The sequence below is a fragment of the Mauremys reevesii genome, linkage group 1 (assembly GCF_016161935.1).
Source record: "Mauremys reevesii isolate NIE-2019 linkage group 1, ASM1616193v1, whole genome shotgun sequence".
Classification (NCBI taxonomy): domain Eukaryota; kingdom Metazoa; phylum Chordata; order Testudines; family Geoemydidae; genus Mauremys; species Mauremys reevesii.
The window spans coordinates 189994344-190013955 of record NC_052623.1 but is presented as its reverse complement, the minus strand read 5'-3'; the positions used below and the strand labels follow the sequence as shown (position 1 = coordinate 190013955).

Genomic DNA, 19612 nt, shown 5'->3' with positions numbered 1-19612 from the left:
CAATTCTGGATTGCTCCATGGGGTCAGAGAAGCCTCTGGTATAATTTATACAGCCAGGGGTCTGTGGAAATTACAGCAGCCATCCTGTTGCTCCAGATTTGAGAGGTGTATGTACCGCAGAATTCAATTAAGCTAATTGCAACCATATTATGTGCATTCAGCCACCATGAATTAATAAAATAGAACACCACATAGTTAAGGGTTAATTTGAACAAGCAGGGCTTTGGGAACCAAGGTCAAATGCTAGCTGCATGCCTGTTGTTTCTGCTAATCAGAATAGGAGGAGGGGAGAAAAGAGTCAACAAATTGAGACTGAAAGAAAATAGGTGGATTGAAACCTTGAGTTTTGGGTGCCTTTGATATAGAAGCTTATTTATGACTAAGATTGTTAGGAATGTTTGTTGCTAAGTAGTTTATTGAAGTTAGGAGAAGTGATGACCCGGTAGGGGTCACTATGAGCTATGTGTTTCATAAAAGTTAGTTACAAAAGACTAGGTAATAGAGTGTACTTTGGGGCAGTTCTCTAAAGCTATCCTGAGAAACTTTTTCCTGACACCATACTCCCTGGTGGGGAAGCAATCGGCCATCATGAACCTGCTGTAAATTACTCAATACCATCTCAAATTCTAGGTAATTATGTGGGGTGTTCTAAACCTATTACTTATGTCTGTGTGTGCTTGAGTCCAATAAATTGTAGTTTTAACTCACTTGTGTTAATCTTCCATCAGAGGGAATTGCTGCATTCCCATTGATTTATTCCTGACACCACCTGGAGTGAAACAGTTAAGTTACCACTGCTTTGGGTTCTGAAAACCCTGGGTAACAATCCCAGCAGACTACAGCATGACCCAGAATCTCTACAGTGCTGAATTCCCACTCCTGGTAGGCCAGGACATCTGAGTGGGGCTTTGAAGGACATATTTATGGCTGACTCCTGCAGTCGCTGGGCCAGGAGAATCTTCTCTCAGATGGATATGGGGTTTTTAGGGCCCCTTACCACTGTTCTGGTTCTTTTACCTTGTAGTAAACAATAGAATGGGGGTGAAGAGTTCAGCCCCTGAGCCCATAAATCTCATGCACCACTCTCTCTCAAATGCCCCTCATTCTGGGGGACAGCTCAAAGTTCCCTACATTCCACACACATCTTATGTTCTCTCCCCTTTATTATTTAAAATGACTGGCATCAGAAATAAAGGATCATGAAGTTGAGGTTATAGAAAGTGTTGCTGACTTTCTAAATGAATCAGTCCCACAAACTTTCAAGTTTCCTGCATAAATAATTTTGTGTGACCCTCATTATAGGCCTTTGTTATGCTTGGTGGCCCATTTTGGGGCCTTGACAGGTTGAGAGGCATTCACCTACATCAGTCCTCAACTGTTCTAGCCTTTTGTTCAAGCTCTTCTTTGGCTCCTGTCTTCTCTCTTCCCACTCCCCTCTTTTCTTTGCTATCCTTAGTTAAACCTTCAATCTTTCACTTAAGGGAACACTGTCAGCTTAGATTTGGCCCCAAAACAGTTTAAAAAAAAATAGGAAAGTTTCCATTAATACTTTAAAAATCCATGCAGAACATGGTTTTGAAACATACAAGCATTCCCCAGCACCATTTGCAACCCCAGTGTTGTTGTACTAAGAACCTTGAAGTGAAAATAACTAAAAACAAAAAAGGAAATTCACTTCATAGATTTTCATCACCCACACTGAAATATATTAAAAAGAAACCCAATGGCATATGCCATGGAAAGCAACTAGAGTCTAAGGTGTTATTAGTAACAGAGCAGGTAATGGGTTTAAAAGGATGAACTTTAAATTAACAGGTTCCTTTTAAAAGTACAGTTGGGGGTCTAAAAAAGCAACTCTTCAGGGGACTTCATGTTTATTGTCTCTCAACAATTTTAGGTCAAATTGGCCCACTTTATAAGTAAAAAATTGTTTCCCCCTAGCTACCACATCTGTAAACTCTTCATGCAGTCTGAAAATCGACCATCACTCCCTTTCCCCATCATAAAGATCCTGCAGGCCAAATCAGGCCCTTAACAGTCAAGCTAGTTCATTATCTCCCATTTATACACTTAGTCACAGCTGTGAAATCCAATCAGCTCCAAATTATCTCCTCCCTCACACCTGTATAAGCCAATGGGCTTCAAATTGGGCCCTCAGTTACACCTATACAACTACATTGTTCTTAGGAGGGACTCACACTTCAAACAAGCCACCATAGTGCAATAGTGAATGCAGAGTATGGGCTGGGGCTTTAAAGGGATGTTAGGGTGAGATCCAAAAATGGACAGTGCTGAGTGTCGTGATGCCTAACTTTTAGTTTCCTAGAAAATCACAGCAACAACACTGGGATCTATAAAGCCTGAGTTAGGCACCGAGGTTCCCTGTGCAGTGAATGAGAGAGGTAGGTGCCTTACAATGTAATCCACAAAGCCAGCATGCTAGGAGGGGAGCCCCCTAAGCTAGCTAATGGGAGATGCCAATGAGAGAGGTGTGTGCTAAGCCCCAACCCTCTCCTGAAGATAGGTGCCTAAGCCTAAATCCAGGCTGCAGTGTGGTGCTCATGTCTATTAAAAATCCACCAACGGGGAGAAGATAGACATTTGGCCACGTAAGGTGTATGCAGGGCCTGAAACAAAATGGCTAGGGGTGGAATGAAAGGAGAAAGAGGAGCTTCCCTTATAACCTTTAGCCTCACATACTCATGCACAATGTGGGAGAGACCCAGTTCAAGGCCCCCCTCCTCCTGATGGGGAGAAGGGATTTGAATAGGGATCAGCCACCTGTCAGCTCAGCACCCTAACCACTAGGATTATAGAGTTATTCTAACTTTTGCTTTGGCTCAGTTAATATTTATATATTCCCTTGCTTAATTAACAGGGAACAACTTCAAAAAGAGAGGTTGAGGAAACCCCCATTAGAATAGTCCACAGCCTAGTGATTGGGGCACTCACCTCAGGATTGACTGAGGCCTGTTCAAACCCCTTCTCCCCCTCAGGAAGAGGAAGGGACTTGAACCAAGCTCTCCCTAACCCTGGGTGAGGCCCCCTCCCCTGGCTGTTTTGTGTGGACTAGCCTGAAGGGGTCAATCCCATAGGGTATACTCAGCAGCTGCCTACTGGATCTGCCCCCCTGTGACTTAGACAGTCGAATGCCTATCTAACATCTTTCCCAGCTTGTTAATCACTCTGGGGCATATGTGGGAGGTGGTGTCTGGGTGCCTACCACAAGGCAGTAGTGCACATGCTGAGGCAGGAGATAGGTGCCTGGAGTGATGCTGCAGTGTACATCCCCAGAGGGAAAAAAATTAGGCACCAAGTGAGATTAGGCACCTACAGGCTTAGGCAGCAGCCAGGCTGCTGTTCTGTGGACCACAGTGATCTCTAAAAAAAGCCTTTGGTGCCTAAGTACTTTTGTGGATTGCAGCCTGTGTGCCCAACTGCTAGTGATTCCCATAAGCCCCTTTGAAAATCCAGTCATGGTACATAATCCCCTTGTATTCACGGGTTATGCATTGCTCATGTACATGGCAATCTTTTTTTCTCCCAGTATGCCAGGAACGAGTTGTTCTGTTTAACTGCACTCAGCTTTTGTTACTGCTCCTGTGATCTTCTCTGCACACTGAGGTTATTTTCAAAAGAAAAAAAGAAATAATAATGCCAAAGATAATGGGGAAAAATAACAGAACGTTTATTATTTTTTTAATATCTGGTGTTTTTTTCTCTACACCCTTCTCATCCAACGTTATCCATTTGTCAAAATTTTAAAGCAGGAAAAGCAAATGCCAATCTGCCCTGATTATCCTGTAGGTAAGCAATTTGTTCCCTTTCTCTCAAGAATCCAAGTAACTTTGCTTTAGTCTACCCATAGGGCATATTTGCTCATTTTTTGTAGGCCTCCAGACTTCTTTTGCATTGGTTTTATTGGTGCAAATTAGGGCTGTTGATTAATTGCAGTTAATTCATGCAATTAGTTAAAAATATAATCATGATTAAAAAAAGTATGGCGATTAATCACAGTTTTAATTGTACTGTTAAACAATAGAATACCAATTGAAATTATTAAATATTTTGGATGTTTTTCTACAATTTCAAGTATATTGTATTCTGTGTGGTAACTGAAATCAAAGTGTATATTACTTTTTATTACAAATATTTGCACTGTAAAAATGATAAGCAAAAGAAACAGTGTTTTTCAATTCACCTCAAACAAGTACTGTAATGCAATCTCTTTGTTGTAAAAGTGCAACTTACAAATGTAGATTTTTTTTGCTACATATCTGCACTCAAAAACAAAACAATGTAAAACTTAGAGCCTACAAGTCCACTCAGTCCTACTTCTTGTTCAGCCAATTGCTAAGACAAACAAGTTTGTTTACATTTACAGGAGATAATGCTGCTTTCTTCCTATTTACAATGTCACCAGAAAGTGAGAACAGGCATTTGCCTGGCACTTTTGTAGCTGGCATCGCAAGGTATTTATGTGCCAGATATGCTAAACATTTATATGCTCCTTCATGCTTTGGTCACCATTCCAGAGGGCAGCATTATCTCCTGCAAATGTAACCAAACTTGTTTGTTTGAGCGATTGGCTGAACAAGAAGTAGGACTGAGTGGACTTGCAGCTATTAAAATTTTACATTATTTTATTTTTGAATGCAGTTCTTTTTTTACATAATTCTACATTTGTAAGTTCAACTTTCATGATAAAGAGATTGCACTACAGTACTTGTATTCGGGGAATTGAAAAACACTATTTCTTTTGGGTTTTTTTTGCAGTGCAAATACTTGTAATAAAAAATAAATAAAAAGTGAGCACTGTACACTTTGTATTCTGTGTTGTAACTGAAATCAATATATTGAAAATGTAGAAAACATCCAAAATATTTAAATAAATGGTATTCTATTATTGTTTAACAGTGCAATTAATCACAATTAATTTTTTTAATCGTGTGATTAATTGCGATTACTTTTTTTAATCGCTTGACAGCCCTGGTGTAAATGCTTTTATTTTGCTTGTTTGAAACTCTTGCACCCTCCCTTCTCCCTAACAGTCTGGATTCATTTTGTTCCTTCTCATAACCAATTGTATTAATTCCACCCCCCCACATGTTTTAAATTAATGGTGAGAAACCACAGAATGTTCGGAACTTGATTTGACAAGCAGCTACATGTGTGGATGCATATCCACTGAGAGGCAGCATTATCCACAGATTAGATCCAGAGTCAAGAGAACTGTGTTCAGTTCCCAGTTTTGCCATACATTTGCTGTGGGACCTTGGGCAAGTCACATCATCTCTCTGGCCTGGGCTACACTGGTGTGTGTGTGTGTGTGTGTTTGAACTAAGATACGCAACTTCAGCCACGTGAATAGGGTAGCTGAAGTCAAAGTATCTTAGTTCGACTTACCTGGCCATCCTCACGGCAGCGAGTCAACCGCCGCGGCTCCTCCGTCGACTCCTCTTACTCCTCCTGCCGAGGTGGAGTACAGACGTCGATTCAGGGATCGATTTATTGCATCTAGATAAAATCGATCCCCGATACATCGAACATTACCCGTCGATCCGGCGGATAGTATAGATGTACCCTCTGTTTCTGTTTTCCCAATGACAATGTGGGGATAGTATATACTGATCTGTCCCACGAGGAAATTGTAAGGCTTAGATAATGTTTGTAAAGTGCTGATGGGCCCAAACCAAAACCTCAGATTTGTCTTTCTTGGACTTTGGGAAAAGTCAAATCTTGATCCAAACTTCATTTCTGTCCCCATTTTCCATCATGAGCTGAACCAAAAGCCTAGCTCTAAACTTTAGAAAAGTTGGATCCAGATCCAGATTTTGTGGTTGGGGACCATCTGTATGCTCTCAATCTACTGGATCTACAAACATAGGGTGGAAATCTCATGAGAACAAGCTCACCCTTCTGAGCTATGCACTGCTTCCTAGTGTTGGCCAGACCCTCTCCTGGAGATTTTCAGCACTCTTATTTCCATTCCCAGCCTAACCCAGCAAGCACAAAGGCAGCAGCAAAAAAAAAAATAAAAATAATTTAAAAAAAAGCCTGGATTTTTTTTAAACGTGAAAAGATGTTTGAGGTTTTTCATGATTTAGGCAAAGGAGCTCCTTGATTCAAACAGGTTTGCCTGACTCTGCTTTATATGCTTCACACAAGGTGGCATCACAGCATTTCCAGACATGGTATAGGAGAAGAGATCATGAAATTTCTTTTCTCTCTGTGTGACCTTGAACATCCCATGTTTCTGTAATCTAGTGTTGGGATGAAGCGCCATCTGGTGGCTCTCATAGACCTTTGCATTAACCTCTTCATAGGTAAGGTTACAACCAAGCACCACTTTAGCCCTTCAGTGTTTTGGCTTGAAAACTGCCACATTTACTCTGAAGGCAAAGAAGAAAGTTTCTGCAGAGTCTGAACACAATTAATAGGTAATTAAAAATACTGTGATTTGAAATTCTGACTTTTGTCTGTTTCTTCGACTTCCATTATCTTGAAAAGAAAAATCCTCCTGTTTTCAAAGTAGTACCATGTCTCATTGCCCATTAGACTGTTTGATGAAAAGTTTAATTACACTGAGTATCTTTTGTGATTATCAGATTTAAATTAGCTCCGTTTGAAAATATTTGCAAAGTGTTTAATGTACCCTTTTTTCTCCAGCAAAACCATGCACCACCACAAAGTCTGATGAGGGGTTTTTCAAGAGTAGAAGTAGTAAAAGGTTATACTACTGCTCAGGCAATTCATTTCAGAGGGTAAAGGTTTAGACTATTATGAATTAAAGTAGAAATGGGAATTACACCTGCATTTCAAAGCCTTCAAAGTCCAGGCATGTTCAGATGATCCAAGGTTTTGGTTCAGCCCATTGTAAAGATGAGGGTTATTTGCAAAATTCAGATCCAGATCTCATTTTGGATTCAGAGTTCTTGGATATTCAGGTACAGGCTCTTGGTTCAAGCTCATCTCTAAATTGGAAAAATAAAAATGTCTCCCAAAAAATGTTGTCAGGGAACATTAAGTCTTGGTCATTAGCTTAACTCTATTTTTTTTTCTTTTTAGTTACATGCCAGACTTGTTTTCATCACCCCTGCCCTGTAGCAGGTGTCAGTTATTTGCATTTTCTAACTATAACATATTAGCTGCAAGCAGTAGATTATTCAGTGGTTTTCTCACTGAATACATACGGCAGGGTAAAGGTAGAACTAATCAAATGTGTAGTTTTACTAAAGATCCAGCTGAACATTTCATTTATTTGACTCCTTGAAGTTCAATGTTTCTTGACAAAATCCCAGGTTACCATTTTATCTGCATCCAATCCAGCAGATGGGCCTGATCCTGCTTTTACTGAAGTCAGCATTTTTATCAAGGACGTGGAGTAGGATTGGGCCATAAATCTGGGATCTGTTGGCATACCCTGTGCGGACTCTTCACTTGGGGTGAGATACCATTCAAAGATGCTAGCGCTGGATAGCCATCAGTATGGAGATGCAGTAGCCTGTTCAGTGCGCTAAAAAAAGGTGAGACTTGTTTTCTGTTGGAATACTAGTTTTGCACACCTCCCCGCCAATTCCCAATGTTGTTTCCACTTCAAATGGAGCATGTTTGGCCTGTTGCTAGGGAACAATATATAATTCACATTTTCGGGTGGGGGGGACGTGGAAGAGGGGAAATCATTGCTGAGCTATGGGACTCAAAGAACCTCTTTGCCTTGGATTTTCAAGAGGATAAGGGAGTTAGGTGTTCAGGTGTCAGTGAATTTCAGTGGGATTTGAGCCCCTAGTCCCTTAGTGTCTAATGAAAATCCCAGGCTTTGTGCTTATTTTATCTGGGATATCACATCAAAGGTCTCAACCATTTATCACCAATGCTTTGTACTTCTATACAAGGATCACAAAGTATTATTGTTAATAAATGTATCCTTATTAATTACAAATCAGAAGTTGTTCTCTGTATGTATCCTGACATTTCAAAAAACAATATCCTTCTCAGAGCAGAGAGGGAGTTTAACACCCTCCCCAAGTTTTTCAAGGGGAATAAGAGGCAGTTTGGAGGGACAGTTAGAAGTTGTCCCTTCTCTCCAGACCTCCAAGAATCAGTGCCTAGGAATGCTGTTTCTTGAAAGAGAAAGGTCTTTGTTGTCCAGATTGCTATGATGCTCTTTATGGTCTTGTGTTTCTAGCTTCTAACAACCTTAGTCTTAGTACATGAATGTAAACAATGGAGGGGTTTGGGAGGGGGGATTAGTCTCCCGATAACAAATAAGTTATGGATTGCATTAATAAACACTGAATTTGGAACAGAAGCTTGTTTATTTCACTTAATTATCAGTGGACAAACCACCATAGTACAAAACTGCTCATTAAACCTATAGTCAATAGCTGTTATTTTATTATTGTTTAACTCTGCCTCCCTAAATTAAAAAAATGGTCTATGCTCTTGTAGGAAGATTTAGGCCAGAGTAATTAGGTTCTAGGAATACATTCTTATGCTCAGATCCTCCAGAAATTTATGCACGTGCTTAACTTGACTCCTGGGACTACGCACAGTAGTCAATTGAAAACATGCATAAATGTTTGCAGGATTGAGGCCCTGGGCTTGATGTTTTTGAAGTGCCAAACATCCACAGTTCCAGATGAAACCACTGGCAGGTCTGGGTGCTCAAAACCACTGAAAATTTAGCTCTACTTACATATAAATATATTTATTTTCACCATTTTTTATGTTATGTGATTTAGCCTGGTCCTTGTAAACAGCTGTAAAATAAATGCTTGTGCAGCAGCATCTTTATAAGCCAGAAGCTCCAGACAGCCTATCATCCTGATTTAGTACAGCTTCCTAATCAAGAGAGAGTACCATTTTGTACTTGCAGTGATTGTCCAGCTTGTGTCAAACCTGTTGGCTTACTCAAGAATTAGGAGTTACGTTGAGCTGCCAATGACAAGTGGCTTAAAAGGAGTTAAATTGCAACTGAGCTAGAGAAGTGTAAGACCACAACATTTCTATCAGAAGCCTGAAGACAACTCACTTTGAAGAATGTTTGTTTGAAAAGGCCAGGGCAGGGATGCCTGTTAAGGCAGTTTGTGTTGTTAAACCAACAGCAGAGGTCTTTGGAGGGGAAACACAGTCCAGCCCCTGAGCATCAGAGGGGCATGAAATCCTTATACTCTAGAAGAATCACTTCATCACCTGCAGGCAGCCAATTAAGCAGCAGTCCCTGCCAGCTCAGTTTAATTGGGTTCCCTGTTAAACATCCCAATTAAGATGAATTCAAGATCAGGATTGTCCCAATTAATGGGAGTAACAAAAAGAAACATGGTCAAAATATTGGGTACACTGTGTGTTTCTTAATGAGAGAGGGCAGCTGTTAAGCACTTTTGTGGGGGAGGGATAGCTCAGTGGTTTGAGCATTGGCCTGCTAAACCCAGCATTGTGAGTTCTACCTTTGAGGGGGCTACTTAGGGATCTGGGGCAAAATCAGTACTTGGTCCTACTAGTGAAGGCAGGGGGCTGGACTCAATGACCTTCCAGTTCTATGAGATAGGTATATCCCTATGTTTAGGGGAGGGATAGCTCATTGGTTTGAGCATTAGCCTGCTAAACCCAGGGCTGTAAGTTCAATCCTTGAGGGGGCTACTTAGGAGTCTAGGGCAAAATCAGTACTTGGTTCTGCTAGTGAAGGCAGGGGGCTGGACTCAATGACCTTTCAGGATCCCTTCCAGTTTTATGAGATAGGTATATCTCCATATATAATGAGAGAGTGGAGGAGAATGAAAAAAAAAACCCCACTGCTGTTTATTAAGAGCTAAATTCAAATTGCTGGCTTTTTCCAGGACTCCACCCATAGAGCTCTGTACCAGGACACTGAGCACAACATACACATCCAAGGAAACACAAGATAGCAGCACTGCATCATGAGAACTGGCATCAGCTCACTAATAATCTCAAGAGAAGAATGTTGTCATAATAAACATGTGATAAGAGATTGCACTTTCTTTCCCGGCTCCACTCACTTTGCCCTGGCCAGCATTACAATGGGTATATTTATATCAGGAGTTAGTATCCACTGTCTCCAAGTACTTACTGTTACAGCTGTAGCCAGCTCTCAGGAATGGTTAATCTTTTGGTCTGCATCATATATTGTACATCATGCTCCTTCCCCTCCTCTGAAATTGCAGGTTTCACTAAAGATAAAAAAAAAAAAGTACCACAAACAATAAAATAAATATGGCCACAGTTTTTCTTCTGTAACTGTAGTCTGGCTGGAGGCTGATGTGCTGAGTTCTGGTCATTAACACAGTACAGGCTAGATTCACAAATTACTTACGTTTCAGAGGGGTAGCCATGTTAGTCTGTATCAGCAAAAACAACGAGGAGTCCTTGTGGCACCTTAGAGACTAACAAATACATTTGTTTGTCTCTAAGGTGCCACACGGACTCCTCGTTGTTTTTACAAAGTACTTAGGTGCCTCACTGCTTCTTTAGGCACCTCAGGTCAATATTAAGGCATTAGTAGCACCCTCAGAACTGCCATTGAGCTACCATCCTATCCTTTAGGCACCTATGTTTGCGCCAGTGGCGTGTGCAAAGCCACCTAAGTCCTGGTGCTGCTCCATAGCTCATGAGCTGCTTTGAGCCATAGCTCAGGATTCTCAAACGAGGCATCCCCCTACCTGTTTTACCACTGGGGCTGACCCAGGAGGCTTTCTCAGAGCTCATCTACTGCATTGGGCATCACACAAAAGACAGCCAGGAGTGAGAGACAGAGAGAGCTGGTGTATGTGTCTAGAAGAGGCAGTGGTTAGGGCATGTACCTGGGATGCTGGGGAGCTGTATTCAAATCCTGGCTCTGCCTGATTTGGAGCAGGGACTTTAACACAGCTCTCCCAGGCAGGGCCAGCTCCAGCGTTTTTGCCTCTCCAAGCGGCAAGGGAAAAAAAAGAAAAAGCCGCCATCGGCGGCACTTCATCGGCAGCTCTACCTCCACCGCTTTATTTTTTGGTGGCAATTCGGCAGCGAGTCCTTTCCTCCGAGAGGGACTGAGGGACCCACTGCTGAAGAGCCGGAGGTGCTGCCCCTTTCTGTTGGCTGCCCCAAGCACCTGCTTGGTGCGCTGGTGCCTGGAGCTGGCTCTGCTCCCAGGTCAGTAGTCGAATCACTAGGGTAGTAGGTACTTTAGACTGGATACAAATAATGAATGTAGGAAACCTGGGTTCAAGTCCCTGATCCACATCCACTTCAATCCCATCATTGCACCAGCCCTTCAGTCACCCCAGACACTTGCAGGGTAGACATGAATCTCTAATGCAAAAATGCTTCTGTGGGGGGCTCCTTCCTCTACCATAGAGAAGCAAAAGAAGGCACAATCCCAATTATTTTCCTTTGCAGGTCACCTGTAGAGGAGTTTCCCTAAATGCCTCACCTTGGGGTCCCAATCCTGGCTGCAGAAGCAAGAGGAAGACAGTCGTATGTAGCTCACCAAAAATGGAGCAACAGGGTCTGACGTATCCTCAAATGCACACACTGCTTGTCATTTGCACTTCTATTCTCCCCTCCCCTGCCCTGCCTTTACCCATACTGTTCCCTCTGCCCAGGGAGACTGACTTCTGGCATAGAGCAAAGTTCTTTACTTTTATTTTTTTAATGAAAGCCTACCAGCCCTGAGGGGACTGCAGGGCTAATCAGCAGTGCCTTCCACACAGGATGCAAATGAGTGTCCATAATAATACCTTGTCCACAGCACCTTCCGTCTGAGGAGCTCAAAAGTGCTTTACAAAAAATGAATTCATCTGCACAACACACTGAGAAGTAGGTCAATATTAACCCCGTTTAACAGATGGGGAAACTGAGACCCAGAGTTGAAGTGAGCTTCCCAAGGCCACATAGCAAATCAGTGTCAGATCCTAGCTCCCAAGTCTGTGTTTTAACCACTGGGCCATGCTGTATCTCTAGGGAGGTCTAGAAAGACTATACTTAAATGCCGCTTCTGTAAAGCAAGGACTGGCTGTGTAAATGGTCATTTAAGGAAAAGGCTTCAGTGGGAGTTGTGCTCAATATAAAGCTTCCAACAGTTTCCCTGGAGGGTTCTTCCATGTGGTGGCGTCTTCTTGAGCCATGCTCTGAAATTGACTTGCTAACACAGCAATCACAAAGAAGTGGATGGGGACGAGAAACTGTGCACAATGAGATCTTGGGAGTGTGAAGGACTCTTTGGACAGGTAAGGGGCTTCAGGGAGCTTGACCTGATCTAGCAGAGTACAGGAACTAGGCTGAACAGGCTGCCTGATCAATGACTGGTGCAGCATGAGAGAGGAGCAGAGGGCAGTGTGCACTGTGGAGGCTATTACACTGGTGCTTGCTGCCAGCACTTGCACTGTATTGATGGAGACTGGCACAGTGGCAGATGCCATGGCATTAGCCTTGCTCAGGCCAAGTGCAATCCAAATGTCTGTGTGAACTGTTGGGAGGAATTTTGTTTGTGAAGGCATGGTGTGCTACAGGAGCACTGGGGGATCCAAAGAGGGGCAAGGATGCCAAATTTCTATAGGCTAGACAAAGCTCAAGCAGGCAGGATCTTCTGATAAACCCAGAGTCCTCCTTTAAAAGCTTTGTGTTAAGTCCTGGGTCAAGTGCAGGGAACACATTTCTATGTCAGGTTAAGCACTGAGACTTGGAAGCACATTTATCAAAGCAGACGTTTTCAAAAGCATTCTCTTCTAATACTGGATGCCTAACCTGTGGTTTAAGAGGTGCTGAGCTCCTGCAGCTCCCATTGACTTGCAGTTGTTAAGGGTCTGGCACCTCTGAAAAACATCTTCTGGGTGTCTCGAGCTGGGCACTCAAAATCCAAAGTAATTTGGGGAAATCTGGGTCTACACATCTCAGCGGCATGATGTGACTCCGTTTAATCTCATCCCTCCCTACAGTCTCCAAATGATCACTCCCACCATTGCCTGCCTCCCACCCACCAGCTCATTGATTCCTGACTAGTTCATCTCCTTTTCACACACACCCTTACTTCACTGCCCAGCACTGTCCCCGCACCCCGAGTCCCGCAAGGCCCTGTGCCCAGCGGCCGATTGCTATGTGGCATACAGTCTCTGGTGCTTTCTGAACTGTAGCTGGTATCGGAAGCTCTCCCCGCACTGGGTGCACCGGAAGGGTTTCTCTCCCTGGTGGATGCTTTGGTGGCTGCGAAGGGTGGCGTTCCGACTGAATGCCTTCCCACACTTGGCACAGCTATAGGGCTTCTCCCCAGCGTGGCTCCTCTGGTGACTGTGAAGGTTTGAGCACTGGATGAAGTGCCGCCTGCAGTCAGCGCACTGGTAGGGTCTTTCCCCAGTATGGGTTCTCTGATGCTTGACGAGGTGCAAGCTCATCCCAAAGCTTTTCCCGCAGACGGTGCAGGGGTAGGATCTCTCCCCTGTGTGGGTCCTGCGGTGCTGGAGAAGGTTGGAGATGCGGCTGAAGCCCTTCCCGCAGTCCGGACATTTGTAGGATCTCTCTTTCGTGTGGGTGATCTGGTGTCTAACCAGGGTCGAGGTCTGAGCGAAGGTTTCCCCGCACTCGACACACTGGTAGGGCATCTTCTCTGCCCTGTGGCCAATCAGTCCAGAGTGCTCTCTGATGTTTTTCGTGTAGCTGGTGCATTGGTAGAGTCTCTCTCTGGTGTGCACTCACTGGTGGGTGATGAGGATGGAGCTGATGATGAACCTTTTCCTGCACGGGTACATTTATAGGGTTTCTCTCCCATGTGAGTCCTCTGGTGTTTGACCAGATCAAACCTCTGCCGGAAACATTTCCCACACTCAGGACACTGATAAGGCTTCTCTCCTGTGTGGATCTGCTGATGTTTCACCAGGTCTGAGCTCTGGTTGAAGCTCTTCCTGCACTGAGTGCATTTATAGGGCCTCTCCCCAGTGTGGGTCCTCTGATGTTTAATAAGGTCTGTGCTCCGGCCAGAGCTCTTCCCACGCTCCGTACAGTTATCGGGTCTCCCCCCCACATGGATTCTCTGGCGGTTAATAAGGTTGGAGTGGATGCTGAAGCTCTTCCCGCACTCCATGCATTTGTAGGGTCTCTCACCCGTGTGAGTTCTCTGATGCAGAACAAGCTCAGCACTCTGGAGGAAGCTCTTCCCACTCTCAGCACATATGTAAGGTCTGTCCCCCATGTGGGTTCTCTGATGCTGGATAAGTTGTGAGCCCCAAGTGAAGCTTTTCCCGCACTCAGTACAGGTGTTTGGTTTCTCTCATCTGGGTTCTGCCCTGGACAGTGAAGCCTTTGGGTCTCCTGCAGTGTTTGGGAGATATTGTGTCTTGTCTCTTCTCTCCAGAGTTTTTCTGCTCTCTTTCTGACCTGTGCTGACCCAGACAGTTTCTTCCCTGGTCAGGACTCAGGGAAACATTCCTGTTAAAGCTTCCCAATAACAACCCAAATGATCTCTCAGAGCCTTCCTGCTGAGGATTTTGCACCTCTCATCATTTGCACTCATCATCCCATCATCTGCTGGAAAGAAGGAAAATTCAGACATGATTCATGTCCTTTATTTGACAGAATGAAAACTTTGGGAAGGGAAATTGCAAAGGGATGAGAGTTGTTGGTTTTTTTTATTTGTAAAAAGTGTTGATAAGCTTGAAAATCAGGATATGAATCCCACAAAACTCTTTCCCAGAGGCAGAAACAAGGACTTGGTGGGTGCATTTTCCAAAGATCTGCTCTGCCTTTGCTAATTCACTCCCCATATGAAATTAACAGGATCACTCATAGAGCAGTAGCACTAACTCATTGTCTTTTTTTTTATTATGTGTAGAACAGATTACCAAGAGATGTGGTGGATTCTCTATTACTTAGCTTCTATAAATTGAGGTTGGAAATCTTTCTAAGAGAGATGCTTCAATTAAATCACAAGTCACTGGGCTAGATGCAAAAACTGGGTGAAATTCTATTGCCTGCTTTATACAGGATCAGACTACAGGATCATAACGGCCCCTGCTAGCCTTACAATTGAGGAATCTAGGAGAGATGTAAATGTTTAACTTATTCCTCACCTGTGCATGAGGGTTGGATATTTGGGACACACTGCTCTTCCCCCGTTCCATCTGAGATTAAAAGTCCATCTTCAGAATAGGAAATCCTGCTAACAGAACACAATAAGAAAGTATGGCGGTTAGTTGAATGTTTAGTATGATAGTTGCATGATTTGAAACCCCAAGGGGAGACTAGAGAGGGGAAGTAGCCAGTTCCTGGGTCCACTCAGAGCAATCAAAGGCTCCTTCTCCTCACAGCTCTTCAGAAGCCCCTCATCTGTTTGTCTCCTACCATCATCTTCCCTTCACTGATCTGGTCACAATGGCACCCCTGGATCCAGGGAGGTATTTATATTGTGGAATTCATGGTCCTGTTTGAACACTAACAAATATACGGTTTAAGTATCAGCGATCCTCTTATTCTCCCCCTGTTATACCAATATAATAAAAACCAGCAGGATCTTATTAAGAGGGATAAGGCAAAGATGCCACATTTATTGTAAATATAATAGTAAAGCAAAAGATAAAAGCAAACAACATTGTTTTACTACTTATTTCTATCACTACTTATTTCTTATACATACACACACACACACATATATATATATATATATATTCATTCACACAATCATTCATTCAGGTTCTGTATAGGTGTTATAGTTACCAGCCTAGACGTTGCTCATGCCAAGTTACTGGCCAGGTATCTTGGTCATGAGGATGGAGCCGAGTCTGTGTCAGATGCATCTGATGCTCCTGGAGGCTGGCAGCAGAACCATAGACTCAAAGTCCTTAGTCTTCAGAAGCAGCAAAGAATCCTGTGGCACCTTATAGACTAACAGACGTTTTGCAGCATGAGCTTTCGTGGGTGAATACCCACTTCTTCGGATGCAAGTAGTGGAAATTTCCAGGGGCAGGTATATATAAGCAAGCAAGAAGCAAGCTAGAGATAACGAGATTAGATCAATCAGGGAGGATGAGGCCCTGTTCTAGCAGTTGAGGTGTGAAAACCAAGGGAGGAGAAACTGGTTCTGTAATTGGCAAGCCATTCACTGTCTTTGTTTAATCCTGAGCTGATGGTGTCAAATTTGCAGATGAACTGGAGCTCAGCAGTTTCTCTTTGAAGTCTGGTCCTAAAGTTTTTTTGCTGCAGGATGGCCACCTTAAGATCTGCTGTTGTGTGGCCAGGGAGGTTGAAGTGTTCTCCTACAGGTTTTTGTATATTGCCATTCCTAATGTCTGATTTGTGTCCATTTATCCTTTTCCTTAGAGACTGTCCAGTTTGGCCGATGTACATAGCAGTGGGGCATTCCTGGCATATGATGGCATATACTACATTGGTGGATGTGCAGGTGAATGAACCAGTGATGGTGTGGCTGATCTGGTTAGGTCCTGTGATGGTGTTGCTGGTGTAGATATGTGGGCAGAGTTGGCATCGAGGTTTGTTGCATGGATTGGTTCCTGAGCTAGAGTTACTATGGTGCGGTGTGCAGTTGCTGGTGAGAATATGCTTCAGGTTGGCAGGTTGTCTGTGGGCGAGGACTGGCCTGCCACCCAAGGCCTGTGAAAGTGTGGGATCATTGTCCAGGATGGGTTGTAGATCCCTGATGATGCGTTGGAGGGGCTTTAGCTGGGGACTGTATGTGATGGCCAGTGGAGTCCTGTTGGTTTCTTTCTTGGGTTTGTCTTGCAGTAGGAGGCTTCTGGGTACACGTCTGGCTCTGCTGATCTGTTTCCTTATTTCCTCATGTGGGTACTGTAGTCTTGAGAATGCTTGGTGGAGATTTTCTAGGTGTTGGTCTCTGTCTGCGGGGTTAGAGCAGATACGGTTGTACCTCAGTGCTTGGCTGTAGACAATGGATAGCATAGCGGTCAGTAGGTTTTCGGTATAGGGTGGTCTTCAGAGTCCAGTTTTATAGGAATTTATTCCTATGTCAGTCCATGAGAGTTGCTTCATTCTGCTGTTGCTAAATCAATCAGCAGGTGGCTGGCTCCATGTTGTCAGATGTTTGTTTTTCCTTCCTTTGAGGTGGTGGGGTGGATTCCAGTTTGCCCTCCGGTGGTCATCTGGTTGATCCCACTTGACACCTTCTTTGGCCAACACTGAATTCTTCAGGCTGGTAACTCCCTAACCATTCATTCATTATTTAAACTAGGCATTCATTCACATACATTCTCTTAATCACATCTATTTCACTGTCTCTTTACCTTTTGGGGTGTTACCAATTTATGTGAGACTCCTTGTCTTTTAACAATCAAAAATAAAGTGAGATGAAAACTTACAGAGGGTGGGGATCTCTATCTATATACTATAACAGCTACTGTTTTGGCTTACTTAGAGTTAATTAATGTTTAACAAGTTTTATATAAAGTATTTCTTTGAGCAGGCTTCACACATACACAGCTGGTGGCTTGCAGGTTAGAGGCTAAATCTTGGGATCACATTTACTTCTAATATAAACCTTCAGTTATAAAGTATCAATTAACAATAAATCATTTCTAACAATAAATTATTTTTCATATAAACCATGTCTAATATAAACCTTTAATATCCCTACACCCCAACTCATGCTAGGACAGGCCCTTAGTGGAGAGGCAGCGCAATGAGGAATGGGGGTTTTCTCTCTTCCGCGTGCCGCATCCCAACATAGCAGGAGCTGGGATACTTACAGCCTTGCAACGTACACCTGTCTCAGTCCCCTGACATCAGAGAGATTCTTTGGACCAGATCCTAGTCCCTGCTGTGGCAGTTTTGGATTAACTGGCTACATGAGTATTCTCCCAGAGGGAGGGAATCCCAAGGTGAGATAGGACCTGCATAGTGGCTTGTATGTCACTGCCTCCCAAGGCCCCACATTGGGAGTAGGGAGTGTAGCTATGTCCAGCTAGTGCAACTGAGGCTTGGTCTACACTAGAAACTTATGTTGGTATAACTATGTTGCTTAGGGGTGTCGAAAATCTGCACTCCTGAGCAGAGGCACTGACGTTCTGTGTTCCCGGGGGTTCTTGATCCCCCCTTCCTGCCCTCGCTCCTCTTCCTGCATGCCGCTGAACAGCTGATGGTGGTAAGCAAGAGGTGCTGGGATAGAGAGGGAGAAGCTGATTGGCAGGGCCTTCGACGGGCGGGAGGGCTAGGGGGGAGGGGAAGACCTGATCTGTGGGGCTGCCAGTGGGTGCTGAGCACCCTTTTTTTTTTTGAGCACGTAAGGAGTTGGCGCCTATGCTCCTGAGTGATGCAGTAATACTGACCTAACTGCTGGCGAAGACAATGCTGTGTTGACAAGAGGGTGTCCCCTATTGACATCGTGTCTCAGGGAAGCTCTCCCTGTGGCGTAGGCAGCATCTTCACTAAGTGCTGCAGCACCGGTGCAGCTGTGCCACTACAGCACTGTGAGTGTAGACAAGCCCTCGGAGTAATTTGGAGGATGCTATACACTACACTTCAGGACTAGAGCAGCACCCAACAGGCTGAGGCTCAAGGAGGTGTAAAGGCAGCTTACACTGCTGCTCCAGGGGCACTGGGCATCAAAGAGCCAGTCCTGGGGATCTGGCCCCTTGTCTGCATTCAAGAAACAGCAGAGTCAACAACACCCGAGCTCACCAGGAAGGCAGGCGTAAGGAGCAAGGCCACCATCTGCTGCTCTATGCCACTCCCCGCCAGCCATCCTGGGTGCAGGCTGACCTCCGGGAGAGGCTGGCTTCACTGGAGGAGGAGAGGAGGGAAAAGGTGGCAGCACAGGGAGCCCAAAAGCTGGGCCAGGAGCGTGGCTCATGGTGTCAGGTAGGACAACAAACTGAGGAACAAGATGGGAGGTTAGTGAGGGGGCGGAGGTGAAAGAAGCAGTTATCTTGTTCAAGGAGTCAAAGCTGCGAGGAGAAGCCATGCAGCAGGGCCCAGGGCTGTAGTTACTATGGCAACATAAGCAGAGATATTCAGCAGGTGTCAGTGAGTGGGCCTGAGCCTGCAGAAGCCCAGATGCTCCTGAACAGCCCTGATCCCCTCTGCTGGTGTCTGCCTGGGCAGGGAAGGTGGTGTAGGGCTGGCTGGCTTCAGGGAGTCATGGTATAGGATAATCAGCGGGACCAATTGTCTCTTGAAGTGCCACTCCTTTAATCTAATCCAATGCTCTAACCCAGAGGTAGGCAACCTATGGCACATGTGCCAAAGGCGGCACACAAGCTGATTTTCAGTGGCACTCACACTGCCCGGGTTCTGGCTATCAGTCTGGGGGGCTCTTCATTTTAATTTAATTTTAAATGAAGCTTCTTAAACATTTAAAAAAACCTTATTTACTTTACATACAACAATAGTTTAGTTATATATTATAGACTTATAGAAAGAGACCTTCTAAAAACGTTAAAATGTATTACTGGCACGCGAAACCTTAAATTAGAGTGAATAAATGAAGACTCAGCACATCACTTCTGAAAGGTTGCTGACTCCTGCTCTAACCCTTAGGGTACATTCCCTTCCCCAGGATGGCACAAATCTTGCTGTGGAAACTACACTCCGGTCTTGCAAGTGGGGAAAGGAGCATTTTCTGTATCCCCTTTTCACATCCCCGTAACCACTCTCCAAT

At 44.2% G+C, this 19612-nt stretch overlaps 1 protein-coding gene and 1 long non-coding RNA gene across 2 annotated transcripts; one reads left to right on the top strand and one right to left on the bottom strand.

Moving 5' to 3' along the window:
- Nucleotides 1–2163: 2163 nt before the first annotated feature.
- LOC120383393 lies at nucleotides 2164–10200 on the top strand. Its single transcript, XR_005588439.1, has 3 exons — nucleotides 2164–2402; nucleotides 7330–7526; nucleotides 9840–10200. It is a non-coding gene; the product is annotated as an uncharacterized LOC120383393 (long non-coding RNA).
- Nucleotides 10201–13088: 2888 nt separating this feature from the next.
- Nucleotides 13089–14179, bottom strand: LOC120408083 (zinc finger protein 436-like). The gene is made up of 2 exons (XM_039544662.1): nucleotides 13791–14179; nucleotides 13089–13647 (listed from the first exon to the last, which is right to left on the bottom strand). Exons 1-2 carry the CDS (start codon nucleotides 14177–14179, stop codon nucleotides 13089–13091), a joined length of 948 nt encoding a protein of 315 aa, XP_039400596.1.
- Nucleotides 14180–19612: the final 5433 nt, after the last annotated feature.

Coding starts and splice junctions, on each gene's coding strand:
- LOC120408083 (XM_039544662.1), bottom strand. CDS start 14,179: ATGGGGGACAGACCTTACATATGTGCTGAGAGTGGGAAGAGCTTCCTC. Junction 13,648..13,790: donor GGGAAATGTTTCCGGCAGAG/GTTTGATCTGGT, acceptor CCAATGCACCAG/CTACACGAAAAACATCAGAG.